This window comes from Dreissena polymorpha, chromosome 13 (genome assembly GCF_020536995.1).
Source record: "Dreissena polymorpha isolate Duluth1 chromosome 13, UMN_Dpol_1.0, whole genome shotgun sequence".
Taxonomy (NCBI): Eukaryota; Metazoa; Mollusca; class Bivalvia; order Myida; family Dreissenidae; genus Dreissena; species Dreissena polymorpha.
In genome coordinates this window covers 60,393,607-60,419,125 of record NC_068367.1, presented here as the reverse complement: position 1 = coordinate 60,419,125, position 25,519 = coordinate 60,393,607, and the positions used below count along the sequence as shown (strand labels likewise).

The 25,519-nt window shown below is 36.0% G+C and overlaps 3 protein-coding genes across 4 annotated transcripts in view; all 3 read right to left on the bottom strand.

The window, feature by feature from the left end:
* Positions 1-159, bottom strand: part of LOC127855591 (sorting nexin-13-like) — a 117,091-nt gene extending 116,932 nt beyond the window's left edge. For both annotated transcript variants that reach the window (XM_052391333.1, XM_052391332.1), the window contains exon 1: positions 39-159. The gene's annotated coding sequence lies outside the window, so the exon portion shown is untranslated. The remainder of the gene's footprint in view (positions 1-38) is intronic.
* A 6,244-nt stretch (positions 160-6,403) lies between these two features.
* Positions 6,404-15,294, bottom strand: LOC127854700 (uncharacterized). Its single transcript, XM_052389759.1, has 3 exons — positions 12,706-15,294; positions 7,298-7,594; positions 6,404-7,185 (listed from the first exon to the last, which is right to left on the bottom strand). The coding sequence occupies exons 1-3, from the start codon at positions 15,227-15,229 to the stop codon at positions 6,857-6,859; spliced, it is 3,150 nt and encodes a 1,049-aa protein (XP_052245719.1). The 5' UTR covers positions 15,230-15,294; the 3' UTR covers positions 6,404-6,856.
* Positions 15,295-20,960: 5,666 nt separating this feature from the next.
* On the bottom strand, positions 20,961-25,519 carry LOC127856283 (neurotrypsin-like). The gene is made up of 3 exons (XM_052392387.1): positions 25,199-25,519; positions 21,820-22,116; positions 20,961-21,691 (listed from the first exon to the last, which is right to left on the bottom strand). The coding sequence occupies exons 1-3, from the start codon at positions 25,491-25,493 to the stop codon at positions 21,363-21,365; spliced, it is 921 nt and encodes a 306-aa protein (XP_052248347.1). The 5' UTR covers positions 25,494-25,519; the 3' UTR covers positions 20,961-21,362.

Sequence of the window (25,519 nt, the reverse complement as noted above, 5' to 3'; positions counted from 1 at the left end):
ATAATATTTATTTGGCCAAATTGATACTTTTTTCTTACCTTTCTTAATTAATCAGAAATTTAGCAATTATTACATTGTTATGTGGAGAAATTAACCATTACTAAACAATAACAACACAGAAATCACCCATCGTCTGCCATATTGAAAAGCTAAGCTTTTTCGGCCAATCAAAATTGAGGATGTTATTGTAAGCCGTATAATGATTGGATAATGTGAAGCTGACATATTAGTCATAGGACTCGCAAATTGCGTGGCTATTTTCCACATGTTTAATGAACGGTTATTTTATTATTTGCACGTGCAAAAAGTCGGGTCGGTCGGGTTAGTGGAAACGCAAAAAAGTTTTTATTTTAAGTCTTTATAATACACGAACTACTGCCCTCGTTGCTTAATTTGTATGCATGTAAAACGAAATTATTAATTTCTCATGATGCGTTAACAGTAACATCAAATAAAGAAAATATAATCATACAAATCAGACGCAACTCTGAACATATTCTTATTGTTAATTAAATAATTATCACGTATAATTGGATACTACAATCAAACTATTTATTTAAAAAAACTCGTAAGAAAGAAGACTATTTGAAAATGGGGATACATATATATCCTTTTCTCTTCAGAAAATCATACTGTGTACATCAAAGCTAATTATATTAAATTTATTTACCTTGTTTTACGCTCTTTTTGTAGTGATCGTTGGTTCCTGGCGCATTTTTGCTCGGGAGCTCGGCCTTAAAGGTCCAGTTTTAACGAGCCATAAATGATTATTTTAAGTTTCGCGAATCTGAATAATAAAAAATGTGTTTGATTTTGTGTTTAAAGGGACCTTTTCACGTTTTGGTAAATTGACAAAAGTAAAAAAAAAAGTTGTTCCAGATTCGCACATTTTCGTTTCAGTTATGATATTTGTGAGGAAACAGTAATACTGAACATTAACCATGCTCTCAAATATCCATTATATGCATCTTTTGACGATTTAAATCAAAGCGCTGAAGGCACTGAAGATGTTCGCTATTGCATAATTTAACACGCAATTCATTTTTCAAAATCAATAGCAAGTTTGAAATGAACACACGCCATTCAACTTAAAAAAGTGTGTGTCATAGCGCACGGGTCGAGTTTTGTGTGCACTTTTTATCATCCTTATTATTTCATAGAAATAACTAAGACAAAATAAAAACAGCATGCTTTTTTGGAAGTTCTGAAAGCAAAGAAAGTATGATGAAAATGGTAATGAGAACTTAATATAAAGAAAATTTGCAGTCACCATCATATTAAAGGAATATTTTTTCTAATATCAAATGACTATCTCACCAAGAATATAAATTCATAATGAAAGTTCCGTGTACAAAACTTTTGATTTTTGACACCATATACAAATTCAAAATATACAATAATCTTCGTATCTTGTATATGGAGGAATAAAAGTATATAAACATTGCTGTTTATGCTTTACTTGTTACCCGAGCAGTTTACACGGTGTCAACAACGCTAACATAAACATAGGTATAGAGCACTAATGCGCTTTTAGGCGAAGCTGTTTCAGTTTTCATCTTAGTGACTTTAACAGAACGCCAACAGACACGCATGAATATTTTCGAATATTTAATAAGCTGATTCGAGATACAACCTCTGAATTTTTGCTACATCACTGCGTATGTGCTCAATTCAAAGGATGTAGCACTGTTCAGTGTAAGAAATTCCGGACTACTCTCTGTATGCTCAAACGACACAAATTGTGGCCCTGTTACAATTACGCGTTACAATCCATCTCGCAGAATTTCAATTTCGCCTCCAAGATGAGAAAACAATCATTAGCGAAATAGTATAGTGTCACGATAAGAGAAAATCGTTTAATTATCATACCACAATGTTTGCCGTACTTGGTCAGCACGTCTGGAAATCATTCCTTAATGCGTCGATAGGCTGCCATTCTTAACAAGTTTGCTATTTTGAATTCAATTTTGTATCAAAAAGCATTGTTTTTAAATGTGGGATTTTCAATTCGCAATGAGATTTGTAATGACCCTCGTCATGCGAAAATGGGTCTTATTCCATATGCGCCCTTCATATAAATAGCCCACTCAGCTATCCCTCCTTCTGGTAAGGAGAAACATAACATATTGAGTGATTTTAAAGCGAACAGCGTCGCCTATGGCCTGACTGCGCAAGAGCACATGTTGGGTTTAACAAACGCTTGCCGAAACGCATAAGACCCATTTTCGCATGACGGCGCTATTGACGTGTGATTTAAATGTGACGAAAGAAAACTGCGTTTAAATCAAATATAAACATACGATATATTTCGATAATGAAGAAAGATACTCATAACAAGGCATATGAGGACACATATGAAGTGCTCTCCCGTAGTATATTTTTTATTTACTCACACTAATGTGTGGTTTGACAATGCTAACACACATTTCATGCGGGGAATATGCAGCTTACAAGTGAAAAACACAACACAATAGTTTAACTTTGGTTTAATTGTATTCAATTATTTTAAAAAGTAAATTGCTAACTTTATTTCAAAGTCGGCGTATACGCCGACTACATTTTTAAAAGACATGTATTGTTATAAATATATTTAATATAATATATTTAGTTGTTTTCGGTTTTAGCGATTATAAAGCATTTTCGAGGTTGCCTATAGTATGCCTGAGTAATTGATGAACTCATATCCAACTGTCAATGTATTGAGAACTGTGAATATAAACAAGCTAACCCTCCTACTAAGCTTCTACTATTGCGTTGCTAGCACCCGTTAGCAATTTGGAGAGGTCTGATGTTGTCGTTATATTTTGACAATATCGTGACAATTCGAGGATTGCTTATATAAAGTATAAAATACATTGATAGTTGTGTGAGCACGGATGGCCGAGTGGTCTAAGCAGTAGACGTTTTACTCCAGGACTCCAGGGGTCAGTGGTTCGAGTCCAGTAAAGGTTTACTTTTTTCTTTTTTTAATTGTATTCTTGTGTTGTTTTTTACTGGAGCTTTTTAGATCCAATGGTTACATTTATCAATATAAAGCAAGTATTGACAAACTTCAATACATGCAAAAATCTGTGAAAAGGCCCCTTTAATTTAATTGATGCATGTACCCACGAACGAGAAGACGTTCGAATAAATCGAACGGGACAAACTTTTCTTTGAGCTCCAATCTACTCATGTCTTGAGCCGGCCTTTACTTTTATCAACTAAATCTACTCTTTGGTTGTCAAGTATTTGTTCCGCAAACAAGAGGGACATGATGGCCAGGATGGCCTTACAGCGCTCAGAGGCGTTTATTGTTCACCCATTCTCAAAGACTTTTCCTAAATGATAGGAAAGCAATCCTCACCTGACCACAAATGCTATTTTGACAGAAAAAAACATCAAGTCAATATGAATGTATAGATGTGTTTTACTTTAAACAATTTGGATTTGTTGACAAGGACTTGTGCACCCTATGCACGGATATTTCCGCTTTCTATCGGGATATTTTTGCTTTCGATAGGGATATTTCCGCTTTCTATGGGGATATTTCCTCTTTCCATAGGTGTACTGTTTCTATCCATAGGAACTATACTTTCCGAGATCATTTAAAACAGCTTTCCATAAAAGACCACACTTTCTGTTTAAATGTGGATGTTTCTTAAATGAAAAGCCAATTTAAAAGTGATTGATTACACACATATATGTAATTCGCTTTAAAATGTCGATTTTATATAAAAGGTTGGGCACAATTTGTGGAATTATTGGCAAAAGAGCGACAACACTTTGAAATGTTATGCAAAGGACTTCACATTTGACATCGAATGCAGCAAACAATCAAAACAATAATATACAAGAAATATCGTTTTAAAAAGATATGCGGTATTGACTTTGGCTTATATTGGTGAAATATAATCAGTTATCCATGACATCTAAGAGAGCGGATGCCTTTTTTCTTCGCAGTTCTTAGCTGCATCACTCATCAATTGCAAGGAGTTGCGCAATATTTCGTGGCTTATTTCTCATGCGTTTGATCACATATCTATAAAAAAAAAAACCAAGTAAACGCAAAAGAAGAGTGAAACGAATCAAATATATGTTTGCTGGCCAAACGCGAAATAACCATGCGTATTTCATATTTATAGGCGCGTTCTTTGAACAGACATGCTTTAGTGGTTTATCGTAGATGATTGCTATTTGATTATTCTAAGTATCGTAAATCATCTTGACCATTCTGAATATATCGGTAATACTTTGATGGGATAATTCTTACTAATTTAACCCATTAATTCGTGTTCAGTCTTAGTAAACGCGAAAGTATGGCGCACCAAAGGGGTCGAAACTTTAACTTCTGCTGCAGCAGAAATAAATGCTGCTCGAGCAGCATTTGAGCAGCAAATTACTGCTCGAGCAGCATATTTGCTGCTCGAGCAGTATCTAGATGCTGCTCGACCAGCAAAATTCCTGCCCGAGCAGCATTTTTTTCTGCTGCAGCAGAAAAATCCTTCTCGACCAGCATTTATTTTTAGAATAAGCGCTTGAACCCGTAAGCCAATCAAATTTGAGCTTACAAACGGACGACATAAGCTACCTCTACGGAAACGAAATAGACCTGACAAAAACTTTAGAAAAACTGCAACAAACTCATAATCAGTAGTTTAATCAATTATTATTAAATTTTCATCCTTTTTCCGTAGTTGTTCATAAAATAATAATCAAGATTTAAAGTCATGTAGGAACATGCAAAATTGAAATTTGGTGGATCAATTTCTCCAACGTTACATGATTTATGCCTACGTGTAATCTGATTCTGATTGGCTGATCCATAATCTAATAATAAATGCTGGTCGAGCAGGATTTTACTGCTGCAGCAGAAAAAATGCTGCTCGAGCAGCAAATTGCTGCCCGAGTAATATTGAGATGCTGCTCGAGCAGCATTTTACTGCTCGAGCAGCATTGAGCAGCATTTTTTTCTGCTGCAGCAGAACTTAAAGTTTCGACCCCTTTGGTGCGCCATACTAGCGTTAAAATAACGATTCTCGAGCAGCCTGACCGCGAATTGACTTCGATACCTGGTGGGATGGAACACAAAGCATTAAACGAGAGCTCGCGAGTGCACTATTGGAACGACGGCTGGTTTAAAACGTTATGCTTTTACATTTATAAAGGTCGATTTGGAAAAAAGGAAAATAAAATCAGCACAGGGAACAACGATAATAATGTGATATACACATACTTGAGAACAGAATGCAGTATGATACTAATTGCTTCATAAGAGAAATACAAACTCAAACCTTTAAATACTAGCACTCTTGTGCTCACAATGTGCCAAATATAGCAGGCCACACACAATCTGTATTGATTCCTAGTGATGAGTGTTTTATCCAATTAGACTTTTCATTGGAGATAAAACAGATTCAAGCTGAACACGTAGTTAATGTTAACATCGTTGCAAAACGAAGTGCTGCATTCCTATGATTTTCATAATAGCCCATACAGAATTAGAATTTTGCTTAACGCTGTACTACTCCAAAAGATAGTCAATCGAATTACCTGTTAACGTGAATGAGATACAGTTTTATAGATTACTCGTTCTCTATTGAAACATTTCGTGTTTTTTTTTTAACTTTACAAAAATTCCATTTATTTATTCGACCCTACTGACATTAAATTGTCCCAAGATCTTATTGGCCCATTAAAAAGGTCGTCGTGCAAGGTCAAAACCTGGATTGGATAGCTACGCTGAAAAACTGAAAAAAAAATGTTTCAGAAGGACAATTGAAATCGAGATAAAGTGACATCATTCATATGCCGTTATTGGGTCGACTTGGTCTGGTAAAAAGTAAACTGTGCCAGCATGAAATAAACTACGAAGGGTGAATGCTGGGATACACTTGAAGTCACAGCAGGGCAAAGCAAATCTTGATACATCAACTATCTCCGGGATACAGCTAAAAGATCGTCTTCTGATCCCAATGGGGGTAAATTTAATGCCGTATTATATGGTACGCTAATTTAAAAAATGTAAAGTTCACACTTGTTCGCAAAACAGAAATACTGTTTTAATTTAAATAATTGAAAGATCATTTAAACGGTGATAAACATGACCAAACAATAGATATGTCATTGGAATATTGAAACTAGTATTATATTTTCGACGCTCATATTACCGTACTCAAATTTATCGTAATAAATAGATATAAAAATAACAACGTTCGACATATCAATCAATGATGACGTGCAGTTTTATGTAAAATCCATAAACAGAACGCATTCAACATAGTTTAGCGGACGCGACGACAGTTCTCTGGAGGAAATGTTTAAAAGAAACATTATTTTTATCTAGCTTGTCTGCGTAGTACTAAACGATTGTTATGAATATCCCGGACAATAAACGCAGTTTGTCTGTCTTCCAGTCAGATATTCTTTGATTTATTTGTAATACCATTTAAATATTACACCAGGTTATAATTATTGTTATTATTGGACACAAATCACGCATCACCAATTTAACGACCGAGTGTACTGTCTTTCAATATATTTTACAATTCATAATAATATTAATTAAATATAGCACCATCACATACATATAGCTTCCATTTAACCTGTTCAGTACATATGAAATCTAGACGGGTTGTTTTGAGATTTGATATGATATCAAAGAATTAAGATGCTATTCAATATGCAATTAAAACAATTTAATGACATACAATAATTGAACGATCTAGAAAGTATTATGATTTCTTTGTGCCCAACGCAAACCACGAATATTGTGTTCATCGGACGCAATTTCCAGTGTTCACTTAACATATTTAAAACATACTTCTGTATATTGTTTCTTTATCTTATTAAATACACACACACAATCAACGCAAACTTAAATGCAGAACACTGACACATATTCTGAAGATGTGCAGCCATTTAATTTAAATCCATCAAATGCGCATGCATCGAGTCTATTCTCACTTCCGGTGCACGTGACGTTTGCCATCGAATAAGAGTCCATCATCGTTTCGTCCTTTTCAGAACTCGCAGCGCCCTCTCGGAAACCGAGCTGTTTGCAGACGACTTCCGTTTCCTCGTGACCCCAGCTTTTGAAGCAGACTGGTACCCAATAGTTTTGATGGTAGATTTCTAGTCTTCCAGACTGCCGAGACAGTTCCGTTTCGTCTTCCTCATTGCTCTTCGTAAGTCGAATCATGTGATCTAAAACAGGAAACATTCGTATCAAGTGTTATCTTTTTGCGAATAGTTTCTGTTAAACACTGAAAACCTTTTACAATAATTGGCATAGAAACGTACATTACTAAGTTCTTACCACACATTACTCCAACGTCCATTCCGTGACTGTAGGCGGATGGATCAGTCACATGACTGACCGAATCACACCAGCTCGTGCGCAAACAGGTCACGTTGAGTTCCCAGAATGCACCAGAGCCGCTCCCGAAGAAACCACTTCCGACAGAAACGCCGCCGAAATATCCTAGTTTCCGACAGATGTACGATGCCTCATTATGATCAATATTCCGAGGTATGGTCCCCCATTCGCCTTTATGGTAGATTTCGACGCGTCCCTCTTTGTCCGTGTTTCCGTCCAGTAGGGCAATGAACGGCTCTAAAATGACAATAAATACGGTGTAATGGTCAAAGCAATTATTCGTATATGCAATATGCGCAATAAAAGTTGATGCTGCACCATTCAGCAAATCGTCACAAAGTGAATGTTACGCATTTCGTTAATAAAATACCAGCACCTATGTTAAATTATACGGGTATGTTTTTATTATACTGATATGCGCATAGTAGACCAGACGTGTCTAAGGCACATTATTTCTGATACTTCTGATCTTATTTTCGACGAATCATCGACCGACGGGAAAATGGGTTACGCGAATGTTTTGATCGGGTCTTAATTGGGTAGAAGCTTCGGGGCATCTGGCATTTCTTAAACACGGATCCGTGTTACGCCGCATTAGTACGACGGAATAGGGCAGGGTACCTGTAGAGTGCGGCGCATCTTACTTGTTATATGTATATCGATGTACTAGATAGATATGAGCCGCGCTCTGGGAAAACCTGTATTAATGCATGTGCGTAAAGTGTCGTCCCAGATAAGCCTGTGTAGTCCACACGGGCTAATCAGATACGACACATTCCACGTTCATGGAGTTTTTCCTTTAAAAGCAGTATCTTCTTTGCGAAAATCGAGTTTAGGCGGCAAATGTCGTCCCTGATGAGCATGTGCAGATTGCACATACATGTACCAATCTGGAATCTTTGCGCAACTGTACTTAACCTCGTTTTTCCATAGCGCGGTTCATATGTTTTGTAATTAGTCTGTCAGAACGGGTCATTCTGGAGGCTGATATTCTTGTGTTGGCGGGTTTGAAGGACGCCAACACGATAAACACGACAGAAGGAAAAACAACGCGCCGAAACGACGATTATGACATTTGCAATTCTTTCGTGTTGGCGGACTAAAGAAAATATACACATGTCAATACGACAGGTTTGACATGAATCGTTCTTTCTTGTTTGTGGTGTCTTTTTGCGGCTTTCAAAGCTCGTCAATACGCCATAACAATATAGCAGACATTTGTCAACAATGGTTACTAGTATGTTGTTGAAAACAGAGGAAATGTGATTGTTCGTGCTGAAAACTTCCAAAGAAGTACTGATATTGTTTTAATTAAGCAATGTGCATTTTTTAAATTTCATTTTTATACAACTTTATACATTGCAAATCTGGCAATAATAGCATACAAAGTACGGCGCATTCATTATAGCTAAATCCGACGATTATGTCCGCGAACCGTTTTCTTTTTCTTGTTTCAAAACTTCTTAACATGTTATATTAGACTTCGTACTTCGTATTTATCTGTGGAAAAAAATGGTCCGCAAAGATAAAAGATGGTTTATAAAATTCCCCCACGGCAAAGAAGTGTGTTGTGATAAGAAGGGAGCCTGTTACTGAACAAACATATTAAGTAACTAATTACTGAGGCCGTCCGCTTATCAGTCTCTCTATTAGGGTTGATTAGCTCGTTATTCCCTCCGGGAAGCAGGTCATGCAATAAAGACTCGCATTACATCCATACCTGATCAAACGCGCTGGTTATTCTTAAAAGAACGAAAGAAGTGTCGTTAATACTAAAGATGGATAACGTAAAGTTCTATACATCAGTGCAGCATAATCAAATATAGTTTGTATTTCAATTGCATATCTTTGTTAAAATCCTTTTTGTATCCAAATGCTGGTAATCTTAGCATTGTGGAGGTTATCGGCAAATAAACAATATTTTGTCGTATTATGATAATTTCGCAGGCATAACCCAAATTTGCTGTTTATTGGCATATGAACCTCGTGAATGAAAACAAAGACTTAATTGACCAACATTTTGATAAGAATATAACGTACTAATTGCAGCGGCATTTATTCATTGTTGCTTTATATCTATCAAGACCGAAAACGTATTCAGGATGGTAGTTTTACTCTGACTCGTTAATTACTACAGACGGGAGTACAACTGACTTTAATGTAAATGCTTAATACAAAAAAGCTCCTTCGTCAATCGTAATTTTTAAAACAAAAAAGAAATCACTTTGTACAAGACTCGCGGTAAGCCAAATGATTGTGTACCCATTATTACGTCTAACGTATTCTCGAAACGACAATACCGTGACACATAAGAATGCCAAAAATGTTGTAAATCTCACAACCAGATTGTCATTATTTCAAACAATTATGAGTATTAACCAAAATGGTTCTTATCACATGACACGCAAATGCCCCCTTTTAAAGGGTCCAACGTTTTGGTAAATTGACAAAATACAAAAAAGTTGTTATAAATTCGCAAATGTTCGTTTTAGTTATGATATTTTTTAGGAAATAGTAATACTGACCAATTACCATGCTCTTAAATATCTATTATATGCATTATTCGATGATTTGAAAACCTGAAAATTATAAAGCGTCGTGCGACGCGAAACGATTGAATAATTTGGAGAGTTCTGTTGTTGTCGTTTTATTTTGGAATACTACGAGGATTGCTTATATATTCGTTCTCAATACATAGACAGTTGGATATGATTTAATCAATTACTACAGGCATACTATAGGCAACCTCGGAAATGCTTTATAATCGCTAAAACAGAAAACAACTAAATATATTATATTAAATATATTTATAACAATAAATATCTTTTTAAAATGTAGTCGGCGTATACGCTGACTTTGAAATAAAGTTTGCAATTTACATTTCTTAATAAATAAATACAATTAAACAAAAGTTAAACTATTGTGTTGTGTTTTTCACTTGTAAGTTGCATATTCATCGTATGAAATGTGTGTTAGCATTGTCAAACCACTCATTAGTGTGAGTACCGGTAGATAAAAAAATATACTACGGGAGAGCACTTCATATGTGTCCTCATATGCCTCGTTATGAGTATCTTTCTTCACTATCGAAATATATCGTATGTTGATATTTTATTTAAACGCAGTTTTCTTTCGACACATTTAAATCACACGTCATGCGAAAATGGGTCTTATGCGTTTCGGCAAGCGTTTGTTAAACCCAACATGTGCTTTTGCGCAGTCAGGCCATAGGCGATGCTGTTCGCTATAAAATCACTCAATATGTTATGTTTCTCCTTACCAGAAGGAGAGATAGCTGAGTGGGCTATTTATATGATGGGCGCATATGGAATAAGACACATTTTCGCATGACGAGGATCATTACAAATCTCATCGCGAATTGAAAATGCCACATTTAAGAACAATGCTTTTTGATACAAAATTGAATACAAAATAGCAAACTTGTTAATAATGGCAGTCTATCCACACATTAAGGAATGATTTCCAGACGTGCTGACCAAGTACGGCAAACATTGTGGTATGATAATTAAACGATTTTCTCTTATCGTGACACTATACTATTTCGCTAATGATTGTTTTCTCATCTTGGAGGCGAAAGTGAAATTCTGCGAGATAGATTGTAACGCGTAATTGTAACAGGGCCACAATTTGTGTCGTTTGAGAGTAGTCCGGAATTCCTTACACTGAATAGTGCTACATCCTTTGATTTGAGCACATACGCAGTGATGTAGCAAAAATTCAGAGGTTGAATCTCGAATCAGCTTATTAAATATATGCGAAAATATTCATGCGTTTCTGTTGGCGTTATGTAAAAGTCACTAAGATGAAAACTGAGTAAAACAGCTACGCCTAAAAGCAAATTAGTGCTCTATACCTATGTTTATGTCAGCGTTGTTGACACCGTGTGAACTGCTCGGGTTACACGTAAAGCATAAACAGCAATGTTTATATACTTTTATTCTTCCATATACAAGATACGAAGATTATTGTATATTTTGAATTTGTATATGGTGTCAAAAATCAAAAGTTTTGTACACGGAACTTTCATTATGAATTTATATTCTTGGTGAGATAGTTATTTGATATTAGAAAAAAATATTCCTTTGATATGATGGTGACTGCAAATTTTCTTTATATTAAGTTCTCATCACCATTTTCATCATACTTTCTATTCTTTCAGAACTTCCAAAAAGCATGTTGTTTTTATTTTGTTTTAGTTATTTCTATGAAATAATAAGGATGATAAAAAGTGAACACAAAACTCGATCCATGCGCTATGACACATACTTTATAAAGTTGAATGGCGTGTTTTCATTTCAAACTTGCGATTGATTTTGAAAAATGAATTGCGTGTTAAATAATGCAATAGCGAACATCGTCAGTGCCTTCAGCGCTTTGATATAGGTTAAGTATGAGCATGGATGGTCGAGTGGTCTAGGCGGGAGATTTTTTACTCTAGGACACCAGGGGTCAGTGGTTCGAGTCCTGTTGAGTGTTCCGTTTTTTCCTTTTTATAATTGTATTCTTGTTTTTTACTGGAGTTTTAGTTTAAATGTTTAAATTTATCAATATAAAGCATTTAATGACAAGCTTCAATACATGCCAAAATCTGTTGGGCGGCCCCTTTAACGCAACGGTGTAATATGGCTAGTCGTTAGTCTCTTAACATTGCTTTATTTAGTACTACTTTGGCAGGTTCACGTTAATGTACACTTTTTTGCATTCAATCTTCATTTTGCCATTCCAAGCCATTCAATGTGCAATAAAACAAGTACTTTCGTGATGATAAAAAAATTATTTGCGTTAAAAGGCAATTGTGCATACCTGGTTTTAACGATACAAATGTATCCGGGTTTTGACGATAAAACATAAACAACATGCTTTATTAAACCTCGGTGGTAAACATAGCTAGATCAAAAGTTTTATTGGCGATGCTATATGGTGTACGAACTGGTCCAAAACTATTCTAAACTGTCCGGGACAGTTTAGAAACCGTCCGGGACGGTTTGTAAACTGTCCCGGACAGTTTACTAAACTGTCCCGGACAGTTTACAAACTGTCCGGGACGGTTTAAGAAAGTTTTGGACCGTTCGTGCGCATAAACCGTCCGGGACGGTTAAAACTGTCCGGGACAGTTTAGTAAAATGTCCGGGACGGTTTAAACTGTCCGACTATGATCTTAAGAACCTATAACGGTTTATAAACCGTCCCGGACAGTTTAGAATAGTTTTGGACCAGTTCGTACACCATAATGCTATACATTAAGCGATGATCGTTATGAAAAAACTGCCTAAATGAGAGCCAGTAATTAATGTACTTTCATGTGGTTTGTTTACAAAACATCGTACCTGGTTCACCCAAAAGATGAGTAAGCGCAGGAATAATTCTGTCGACTTTTTTATTCGTCCTGTAAACAAATTCCATCATCTCGTTAATGGTGGAATCCGATAACTGATTGCGAGAAGCATTATTTGCGCCGCTTAGAAATCTATTCTCGGCCTGATACGTCCCCTTGATGTACGCAAATGGATCTAACGTAGTTGCCTCGATATCTGATGCCGTCATTGTTGTTTTTTGTTTGTGAAACATTTGCCGTTCTTCTTTCATTTCATCAGACATTGTGGATTTAAGTGGTTTAAATATAAACGCCATGTTGGCTTTTTGTATCAAAAGCGTTTCTTGTGTCCTCGAATCTAATTTGTTCACAATGTCTAGAGTCTTGTTCACCTGACTTTCAACATACTTGACTCTATGATACACATACGGAATCCAGCCAGTGTTCGACGCAATTGCATCGGCAAGCATTAAAATATAATCTGTTGTATTGCGTAAGTCAGCAAGCTGGTTAATGTTATTTATTTCACTTTTATTTATGACTAAACCAATATTGCCCGTTATTTCTTCACGCACGTTGGCCAGTTTGGAGACTTCGCTGTTAAATTTGTCAAGAGATAGTTTGACCGTTGAAGAACTTGCCTCAACCATGTCCGTCATTAGCTCAAACAGCTGAGAGCCATTCCTAAATAGCAACGACAATTCCTGTAAAAAAGGGTCTGCAGAAATGCATTTGCCGTCAGACTTGATTGGAGATGAGGTGACTTTCTTTTCTCTGGAACCAAATGTTAAAAATTCTGGAACACTGCTGTTAAACAGTTCAAATGTACCATTCAGTAAATACCCCACGATGTTGTCCCGAAGGCTTATTTGATCCTTAGCAATGTTCTGTGTGTCAAATAATATTCGTTTAATAAGGTTACCTGTATGATTATATAGAGTCAATGAATGCAATACAGTTTGGTTCACTTGTTCAATAGCTCGAAGAAGTGTCTGGCTTTCAGTTTGGAAGAAGTCATTGCGTTCCCTTTCATACGCGGTTTGGATATTTTGTTGTTTGCTTTCAATGGAAGCCTTCACGCTTTGCAGTCGTTCGTCAAGTAATTCCAAAATCATTGCACATGTCATATGTACTGTGTGGTCATCTTCTGTCCCAGTTTTATTGTCGACTCTCTCAAAACCGTTATCCAGCTTGCTTATATCTTGTTTTGGATTACCATTTTTGCTATTTGTAATATTTGTCAGAATAACATTAACACTGGTCTTAATTTCGTCTGCGTCTTTGGTTATAACAGAGACATTTCTAGCTACTTCTTCAATTGTTTTGCTAACACTGAACGTGTGAATTTCAATCGTGCTTGTTGTTTCCTTTATTGCAAGCGTTGCATTCAAAATGTGATACGCAGCTTGCATTACTTCTCTCGTTGCTACAACTAATTTCTCACCGTTAGCAAGCATTTCACTCTGGGACTTGTTAGACCCAAAAATCATTTCTTTTAAATCATGTGTGTCGTTTTTTAATTCCTTCACGCTTTTATTTGTCTGATCAACGCTTCTCTTGAGATCAAACATTGCTGTTTGAATACCTGATAAATAAAACGATGTATTCTCTTCTAATGCCTGAAACATACGACTGTTGGTCGAAGCAAAATTCTTGACATCGACATTTATTTCAGCGACCTTTTGATCCAGTTGACTACTCCGTAGCTCTGCTTGGGACATCCCTGTATGCAGGCTATGCAAAATAGTATCCACTGCATGTAGATGTGTATTCACAACCCTGAAACTGCGAACGTTGTAGTACTGGACATTGCTTATGCCCCGCTCTAGAGCCGTAAGCCGTTTGTTCAATGTTTCAAACTTGGCATCGACAATATCCAGAATGCCATCGAGTAAAAACGTATCCGTTGGGTCAAGTCGCGTTTGTGGGATTTGCGTTGTCGCTGGTGCTGGGTCATGTCGCTTTCTACTGCCCGCTTCGTGTCCTCGCTTATTAAAGTCATCAACGGGAGCTATTGTTGGACCCGTTTGCTGTAAAGTACCCGCTTCGTGTGTTGCTTTGTGAACGTCTACAGTGGGCGTTCTTGCTGGGTCATTTCGCTGTCTGTTCTCCATTTCGTGTATTGATTTGTCAAAACCTAAATTTGGGGTTGTTGTTTGATCATTTCGCACACCGCTGTCCACGTCGTGTCGTTGTTTGTGAAAGTCTACAGTAGGCGCCGTTGTGGTTGTATAATAATGCCTACTTTCGTCATGTCTCTGTTTTTCTGCAGTTGTCGTCCCAACGTCGCCATCGACGTCGCCTCTGTCAGAAGATATAGAATTAGTAATGTCTTTAAAATGCTTCTTAACGAGAGTGCCGATTTCACTATTATTTTTCTTCACCACTTGTTGGTTTGTGACGTCTTCTTCAATATCATTTATTGCTCTATATATCTCGGTGTCCTCTTGTTCCTCAATAATTGCAACACCATCAGCTGACAGCATCATCGCACAAAGAAAAGTCACATGAAACATTATGTGATTTTGAAAGTTCATTTTAATGCTCTCTTACAGCATACAAATGAATCCTTATTTAACACTTTAAACGTTGTTGATTCCGTTTGTTAATAATATCAGGCATTAAATAAATAAATGTTGAATAAATATGCAAGTCAATAAAGTTAATCCATTATATGCCTCGACATTTCCGACGTACATTTGTATATTGCAATCTTAATTTGCAAATTGAGTATGCTACTTAACAGATAAAAGTATTATATAATGAGTCGTTCACCCTAAGAAAACTAATGATAAACACATGTTTATTCATTATTCACTAAAATATCTACTGGAAGAAACGGTTTTTATGTAATGCATATGTGGTATTTGGAAGTGTTAGTTTGTTTAGCAATTTAAGTATATTCCTTTGAAGTTTAGTGTCGTTTTAAAACCTAACTGTTTATGTTTTTAGCTCCACTGGCCAAAGGCCAGCGGGGCTTATGTCATGGTCCTGTGTCCGTCGTGTGTGCGTGTGTGCGTGCGTCCGTGCGTGCGTGCGTCAACTTTTTCTTTAAACATCTTCTTCTCCTAAACTACTGGTCCAAATCTGATGACATTTCTCAGGAATGTTCCTGTGGTGAACCTCTTTCAAATTTGTTCAAATTATGCCCCTGGGGTCAAATTTGACCCTGCCCCGGGGGGGTCAAAAAATTGAAAATTTGCTTATATAAGGCCTATTTTGTGCAAACTTTATAAATCTTCTTGTCCATAACCATTAGGCCTAGGGCTACCAAATTTGGTATGTATTGACATCTTATAGTCCTCTACCAAGTTTGTTCAAATTATGCCCCTGGGGTCAAATTTGACCCTGCCCCGGAGGGTCAAAAAATTGAAAATTTGCTTATATAAGGCCTATTTTGTGCAAACTTAAAAAATCTTCTTGTCCGTAACCATTGGGCCTAGGGCTACCAAATTTGCTATGTAGTGACATCTTATAGTCCTCTACCAAGTTTGTTCAAATTATGCCCCTGGGGTTAAATTTTACCCTGCCCCGGGGGGGTCAAAACATTGAGAATTTGCTTATATAAGGCCTATTTGTGCAAACTTTAAAAATCTTCTTGTCTATAACCGTATGGCATAGGGCTACCAAATTTGGTATGTAGTGACATCTTATTGTCCTCTACCAAGTTTGTTCAAATTATGACCCTGGGGTCAAATTTGACCCTGCCCCGGGAGGTTAAAAAATTGAAAATGTGCTTATATAAGGCTTATTTTGTGCAAACTTTAAAAATCTCTTGTCCATAACCATTGGGCCTAGGGCTACCAAATTTGCCATGTAGTGACATCTTATAGTCCTCTACCAATTTTGTTCACATTATGCCCCTGGGGTCAAATTTGACCCTGCCACGGGGGGGGGGGGGGGGGTTAAAAAATTGAAAATTTGCTTATATAAGGCCTATTTTGTGCAAACTTTAAAAATCTTCTGTCCATAACCATTGGGCCTAGGGCTACCAAATTTGCTATGTAGTGACATCTTATAGTCCTCTACCAAGTTTGTTCAAATTATGCCCCTGGGGTTAAATTTTACCCTGCCCCGGGGGGGGTCAAAACATTGAGAATTTGCTTATATAAGGCCTATTTGTGCAAACTTTAAAAATCTTCTTGTCTATAACCGTATGGCATAGGGCTACCAAATTTGGTATGTAGTGACATCTTATTGTCCTCTACCAAGTTTGTTCAAATTATGCCCCTGGGGTCAAATTTGACCCTGCCCCGGGAGGTTAAAAAATTGAAAATGTGCTTATATAAGGCTTATTTTGTGCAAACTTTAAAAATCTCTTGTCCATAACCATTGGGCCTAGGGCTACCAAATTTGCCATGTAGTGACATCTTATAGTCCTCTACCAATTTTGTTCACATTATGCCCCTGGGGTCAAATTTGACCCTGCCACGGGGGGGGGGGGGGGGGTTAAAAAATTGAAAATTTGCTTATATAAGGCCTATTTTGTGCAAACTTTAAAAATCTTCTGTCCATAACCATTGGGCCTAGGGCTACCAAATTTGCTATGTAGTGACATCTTATAGTCCTCTACCAAGTTTGTTCAAATTATGCCCCTGGGGTCAAATTTGACCCTGCCCCGGGGGGTCAAAAAATTGAACATTTGCTTATATTAGGCCTATTTTGTGAAAACTTTAAAAATCTTCTTGTCCATAACCATTGGGCCAAGGGCTACCAAATTTGGTATGTAGTGACATCTTAAAGTCCTCTACCAAGTTTGTTCAAATTATGCCCCTGGGGTCAAATTTGACCCTGCTCTGGGGGGTCAAAAAATTGAAAATTTGCTAATATAAGGCCTATTTTGTGAAAACTTAAAAAATCTTCTCGTCCATAACCATAGGGCCTAGGGCTACCAAATTTGCTATGTAGTGACATCTTATAGTCCTCTACCAAGTTTGTTCAAATTATGCCCCTGGGGTCAAATTTTACCCGGCCCTGGGGGGTCAAAAAATCGAAAATTTGCTTATATAAGGCCTATTTTGTGCAAACTTTATAAATCTTCTTGTCCATAACCGTATGGCATAGGGCTACCAAATTTGGTATGTAATGACATCTTATAGTCCTGTACCAAGTTTGTTCAAATTAAGCCCCTTGGATCAAATTTGACCGTTCCCCAGGGGTCACAAAATTGAACATATGCATATATTGGGCCCATATTGTGCAAACTATAAAAATCTTCTTGTCCATAACCATTGGGCCTATTTCTACCAAATTCGGTAGGTAGTGACATCTAATAGTTCTCTACTTAGTTTGTTCAAATTATGCCCATAGGAACAAATTTGACCTTGCCCCAGGGGTCACAAAAATGAACATATGCTTAAATAAGGCCTATTTTGTGCAAACTTTAAAAATCTTCTTGTCCTTAATTATAGGGCTACTAAATTTGGTATGTAGTGATATCTAATAGTCCTCTACCAAATTTGTTCAAATTATTCACTGGGCTCAAATTTGACCCGGCCCCGGGGGTCACAAAACTGAACATATGACGTTTACCAGTGGAGATTACTGCGGCCGTTTGGCTGTGACCAACAACAACATAAACATGTTGTAAACATGAGATAAAACCCTGTCATTTAGTGCCATTTTAGGTCAGATGGTGACTGCTTACAAAGGCATTGAAGTAAGAACATGTGTTATGAATGTTTTTCTTATAAACTGAAATAAGTCGGGTTTTATTTAAATATGTCGAAAGTGACCATATATCCGGATGAAAATATTTTGGATGACATGTTAATTTCATGTCTTTTTTGTAATGTTAAAACCAGTTTAATAATATATTATTGCTTTTAGAAACACAACTTCCATGAACATTATATAATTATTTCAAGGAAAGTCAATATATGATACTGCACGGTAAACTCAAACTTTGTATTCAAGAGAAGGTGTTGAAATTAATGAAGTGCAATGTTCTTAACTATCGTATGTGCTGCTTTTTAATAACTAATGATTCATTGTTCCATTTGTGAATCGTGACTGATCATGAATTGTTGAAATGATTGTCAATTGCTCAACAATCCATATATATTTCTGACCATTTTATAATTTTCTTAATATAAGTTATGAATTGATCTTAGAAGTCAAATGTATTACTTAATTAAATACATTTATAAATATAAAGAAATAATCTTTAGATTATCATATTATTCTCAGGCCTGTCTAAAAATATGTGAAATAGAAAGAACGACAATATCTTTTGGAGAGATAAATGTACCTACGTTATAAGCAAAGGACCTGTGCAACAATTCCGAGGCTTTTTTGTCTGTTTTGTTAACACGGTAGTAACTTTTTCCATATATAAAAATGCTCACCCTTCCAACTTTAAGCGCCCAGTGGGACGAGGGATAGAAAGAGAAAGTCACATGCTTGAGTACATTTCAACCCATGCGCATTACACGTTTTTTTTTCGCAAAGATAAAACAGTGGAGCGATACATGGCGATACATGGCCCTCTTGTTTTTGAACGCGTCAGTTTTAGTTTAGTTTAGAAAAAAAGTTTACTAATTTATTTTTAGTTTTTATATATGAATTCCATATAGTTGGAATGTAGTTGAGGCATGGTCAATTTATAAACAATATATAAATTGACCATGCCCCAACTACATTCCAACTATATGGAATTCATATATACAAACTAAAAATATTAAATTATTATGGGTAAACTGTACGCTGTTAAAATAACAACAAAATAAAATACAGTTCAGTTTTGGTCTAACAATTGTAGCAACACATGTGTTAAACTCGTGGTTAAGTATTGTAGTTACGTAACAATATTGCAAAAGATCCAGATTTAATTCATACATAACATCATTTAAAGAGCCTGTGTTAACCAAACACTAGCTTGAATGATTATTGGTCAGTGTTAAATATATTTTGATAACAAAGCTTTATATTTATGTACAGGTATATATTTGCATATAATGTTAAATCTATAGCTTAACCCATTAATGCCTAGTGGACTCTCCCATCTTTCTAAGTTGGATCAATTTATTTCCAAAATTAGGGATGTCTAGTATATTTATTTCTATATTTAGAACAATTCTTACAGAAATTCCTTTAAGCAAACAGCGTAGACCCAGATGAGACGCCGCATCATGCGGTGTCTCATCTGGGTTTACGCTGTTTGCAATGTCCTTTTTTTCAGGACGCTAGGCATGAATGGGTTAAACAAGTCACAACAATTACTGATACCCCCGCATATATTTGTCAGCTATGGTCAAAGGCAAAAAACTTAGTGTGGGGATTACGGGGTGTGAGCAAAAGGAGTAAAGTATCTTGAACATTCACTATCCATGATGTTGAAATATCTTACGTTTTAATTCAATCGCATGAAAAGTGTGGAAAAAAAGGAACCTTTTAAAATTGTAAGCGGACTAACTGACCGACAAACATGCCCACATAGTGACTCGAATATACTCCTCTCAGACTATTTTTACGGGGAAAACATAAACACGGAATATTATGCAATAAAATACTCAATATTTGAAAGCAAAACAAAACGGTCTAAACAAAGCGTCATCGAGGGCCATATTCCGCTCAATGTAATCTTTCCAGAAATTAGAAAATATCGATAAAGGAGGTTTATATGACCTAGTTTTTCATTTGGTCGATATATCATTTTGAAACGATCAAATTAAATGAAGATTTGTAAATAAATCTGGATTGTAAACAAGCGTTATATTCAAATTTACCGTTTGAACTAATTTTTATCGCACATGACCAAGTTTCAAACTTGGCCGATATATCATTCGTGCAAAGGCTCTGTTAAACATTCTTGACATTGGCAATCAATGTGATAAATAGTATATTTGGCTATCGACCTAGTTTTTTAAAATCAAATTTCTAACTCGATCAAGGTAATATTCGGACAAACGTCCTGACCAAGTTTTATGAAGATTTGAAAATAACTGTGAATTCTAGTGTATCTACAAGATCTTTTTCAATTTGGCTTTTTGACCCAGTTTTTAACCACAGATGATATAGTTTAGAGTTCGGCTGATACATTATTGGGGCAAACGATCTGAACCCGTTTACATTGATTCGACAAGAAATGTGACCCCTAGTGTATAAACGATGCGAATGTTGACAACGCAAAAAGGCAACTGTCGCCATCAACAAAAGGTGATCAATAAAGCTCACTTTAAGCGGGTTTTGCTCAGGGGAGCTTACATTGCTGACAATTCTGACATCAAAATGTAAACACGAAAAGGGAAAAACAATCATAACCCGTAATACACAGTGAATTTTTAATCGCATAATCTTACATATTATAACCATTGCTGCACTTGTATGAACTCTACTTCAACTTTCATTGAATGACAGAATTAACATGTTAATTTTCGATTTGTGAAAAAACATATAAGCTTAAATGAAAAATGAGAAATGTTTTCGTAATACATAATACATGTTAACGGACATTTTCACAGATTTTCGAATAAAAAAATCATTATATATTTTTACCAACAAAACAATAATATATAAACAAGTAAATACAACATTAAAACAATTGATAACAACTTTGGCCTCGATCCCTAACAACAATCTGATCCGAATCTTGACAATTTTAAAATTGTCCTTTTTTATTATGTGAACACGCTTCAATGTCTTTATAAAGTTAATGTGTTCAACCACAAATTAACTACATATCACCGATACATATTCGGAAGATGGGCAGCCATTTAATGTAAATCCGTCAAATGCGCATGCGTCGAGTCTATTTTCACTTCCGGTGCACGTGACGTTGGTCATGGAATAGGAATCATCTAACGTTTCGTCTTTCTCAGACTGTGCTGCGCCCTCTACAAAACCGAGCTGTTTGCAAACGACTTCCGTTTCCTCGCGTCCCCAATTTTCGAAGCAGACTGGAAGCCAATTGTTTTGATGATATATTTCCAGACTTCCAGACTGTCGTGACACTTCGGGTTCGTCTTCGTCACTGCTCTTTGTAAGTCGAACCATGTGGTCTGTAAGAGAGCATACACTTTCTTCCTCAATAATGACAATAATGTTAAATGTGTTGATTATATTTTACGTTTTAAGCGCGTGACTAAGTTGGAATTGCAAGTTTACTTGTGTTATTTTGTATTCTTACCACAAATAATCCCTACGTCCATTTCGTGACTGTACGTGGAGGGATTTTCAACGTGACCGACCGAATTACACCAGCGCGTGCGCAGACAGGTGACGTTTAGGTCCCAGAATGCACCAGATCCACGCCCAAAGTGACCACTTCCGGCTGAAACTCCACCGAGGTATCCTAGCTTCCGGCAGATGTACGATGCCTCGATATGACTGATCTCGCGAGGTATGGTCCCCCATTCGCCTTTGTGGTAGATTTCTACGCGGCCCTCTCTGTCCGTGCTTCCGTCCACTAGGGAAATGTACGGCTCTAAAAGAGAATACATACGCAAAAATAATAGGCAAAATACCTTCAGCGGTGTCCTTCAAAAATATCGGTAAAACAGAGGGATGTTTCCCAGATACCGCTTTTACCCTGAACTAAAATCTTCGAAACTGATTCCTACGTAAATGTTGCGGCTTAAATCCTACAATCAACTCGTCAGGTTGATAAGTCCGATGATTTCAAAGGCCAATTGTGACTTTTGACCTGTAGTATGACTGTGACATTGACCTGCACGCCTGGTTAAGTACATGGCTTTTTACATGTAAACATTTGACCAAATCAATTGAAAAAAAACAACAATTGATTTTTAAAACCAGGTAAAAAAGTTGGACAAGCATTCAGATTATTTTCAGGCGACGATGATCTCTTTAAAATACCATTTAAAGTATATATTGCGTTGAAGCGCCTACAGACTCGACGACGATTTAATGAATACCCGAAAATGAAATTGTAAGGCCGTTCATTATGGAATAGTCTGTTCTGATTAACGACCCAGACACCAGACAAATCTGGGCTTCGCGAATGTTTTATTGTATTTTAATTGGGCAGACGCGCCAGCGATTTTGACACGTGCTTAGAACACTTCCGCGTTATGCCGCATTTCTACGTTGGAATGTGGCAGGTTAACCGTAGAGCTTGACGATATATGGCTGTCTGATGTTGCTGATTTGTTGTTTCTGTAAAAGATTCATGGGTTACTAGAGTGCATTTATGAAAGATTGAATGAATATCCCAGCAAAAAAACAACAACATCATTCAAATAACAATCAATGACATTATTTTGATTAATTTCAATTACATCCAGACATGCGCACTGGCGTCAGACAATAAAGAATACTTAAATTAAAACACTAAATCATACAGTATTTTATGTTACAAGGTGCTTTTAACCCAGAAAAAAATCTATATAAGCTACATATTTCACATGTAAGTAATTAAATAGATTAATACTCCAATACTTTACGTGATAAAGCGAATCAAACATGTTTTAACGAGCAAGAATGTGTATAAACAGTCCAATTACTAGTATATCGTTTAGGGCATTTCTACGATATCAATATTTCAAATTGTTGTGAAAGTGTGTCTTAATTTATGCGTTAATATATTTTCACCTGATCATACACGTACCCTATCATCTCAAATTAATGTTGATATCTTTCGATAAAAATAATCCCGCATAAGTTTGTACGCATTGGGTTCATTACGCGAGTATGCGCAAATTTATTTCATTATTTACGGATTTCACTGTTAATTTTTTGTAAAGAGCTATCGTATAATACTAAAGTTTATTGGCAATCGGCAATAAAAACATGCTTTAAATTTAGCCATTTACAAAAATAAGTATAGCAAAGACAATAATATCTATTAAGTAATATCATCACACACACAAAATGTGCATATAAATATTCAAGCATTATATACATGCATATATAAAATATAATTATGTGACGGAACATTGATATAAATTGGATTAAGGAACAGATAGTTCTGTAAGGGTATTATTTCTTAAAAACATAGCTTCTTTTAGGTATTTACAAATTCCTAATATATTATTTATTTTTTTCGATGACATAGTGGTTTTGAATAAATTTACGGTAGAAAATAAATTTTCTTCTGTAATAAATTTAAATCTTAAGTGTCTATAATTGTCACAACAAAGTAGGAAGTATAATGCTTTTTACTGTTAAAGTATGGAACGCCTTGACTGTCTGATAATACCAAAACTTGTGATATTACGTCAATGTGACTGCGCATGAATGCCTGTAACCATTATATATATGCAAAATCACAATAATTAAATACATAATTTGAATATATACAGATAAAGCATTAATATATAAAGATATATTTTTCTTATATATAGATAAAATATAAACATATACAGATATAAAGAAGTAATGCCTTCATACAATGGAAGATTATCTGTGTATAATACATTCGTATCTGTATATTTTTACAATTTATCTATATATAAGAAAATTATATCTTTATATATTAATGCTTGATCTGTATATATTCAAATTATGTATTTATATATTGTGACTATGCATATATATATAATGGCTACAGGCATTCATGCACAGTCAGATTAACGTAATGTCACAAGTTTTGGTATAATAAGACAGTGAAGGCGTTCCATAGTAAAGAATCGTTTATTAATACACAAATACAGAAATAATAGTAAATGTTGAAGGAGTCAAATGAAGTGGTCAATGCATTCCTGTAATATTTGCATCGCACTATGCGAATACAGGACTCCATGCATGTGCGTAACGTATCGTCCCAGATAAGCATGTGCAGTCCGATCAGGCTAATCTGGGACGATACTTTCCGCTCCTATGAAATTTTTCGTTTAAATGAAGAACATTTCAAACGAAAATCCACTCTAGACGGAAAATATCGTGACTGATTAGCCTGTGCGGACTGCATAGGCTTATTTGGGACGACACTTGCGTACATGCATTAAGCCCGTTTTCCCCAGAGCGAGGCTCGATATGACATGCAAGATTTAAAGGGACTGTCAACCACGAATGACGAAAAAAGAAAAGTTTTAAAATACCGTATTTTTTAACAATTATTAGTTTATATTGATTAAAATATCACGACTGGTATATTCCATTAATTGAAAAAAGGTTCATATTTTCAGTATATTCGGTAATAAAATTGTGTGATGTGAAATCGAAAGTACATCGCGAAAATAGGTGACATAACGATATACACACTATTAAACGCAAGTAGATTGATCATTTCATATATAAAACATATACAATTCACTACGCATGCACAATTTGCATTCCTGGGTTTACCACGTGACGACGATGATCAATATACTGGCGTTATTTATAGTTAACTGGTAGTTACCTGGTAGACATACACAGTAAAAGTTATTACCGAATATACTGAAAATATGAAAACATAACAACTTTGTTCAAGTAATGTAAAATACCAGTCGTGATATTTTAATTAATATAAACTAATAATTGTAAAAAAGACGGTATTTTACTAATTTTCTTTTCTTCGTCGTCGTGGTTGACAGTCCCTTTAAGCTGTAAATAAATGTACTGACCTGGTTCTCCCAACAGATGAGTCAGCGCAGGAATAATTCTGTCGACTTTTTTATTCGTCTTGTAAACAAACTCCATCATCTCGTTTACGTCGGAATCTGTTAACTGCTTCCGTTTAGTGTCATGACGCTTTCCGGAACGTAGCACGTCTTGGCTTGAAGCTACTTGGTCCAAAGAAGTGGTCACTGCCGCAGTCGGCATAGCAGTTGTCAACGGTTTTTTGTCGGGTAAAGTGTGTTGCTCTTGCTTTCTTTCATTGGACGTTGCGGAATGAATTGGTTTAAACATGCCTGCCATGTGTGAAGTCTGTTTCAACAGCGTTT

Bases quoted from the DNA above. Each gene is read 5' to 3' on its own strand.
- LOC127854700 (XM_052389759.1), bottom strand. From the start codon at position 15,229: ATGAACTTTCAAAATCACATAATGTTTCATGTGACTTTTCTTTGTGCG. The intron at 7,595-12,705 runs GTACGATGTTTT...TTGTCATTTTAG, and splicing joins TCATCTTTTGGGTGAACCAG to AGCCGTTCATTGCCCTACTG. The intron at 7,186-7,297 runs GTAAGAACTTAG...TTCCTGTTTTAG, and splicing joins GGACGTTGGAGTAATGTGTG to ATCACATGATTCGACTTACG.
- LOC127856283 (XM_052392387.1), bottom strand. From the start codon at position 25,493: ATGGCAGGCATGTTTAAACCAATTCATTCCGCAACGTCCAATGAAAGA. The intron at 22,117-25,198 runs GTCAGTACATTT...ATTCTCTTTTAG, and splicing joins TCATCTGTTGGGAGAACCAG to AGCCGTACATTTCCCTAGTG. The intron at 21,692-21,819 runs GTAAGAATACAA...GCTCTCTTACAG, and splicing joins GGACGTAGGGATTATTTGTG to ACCACATGGTTCGACTTACA.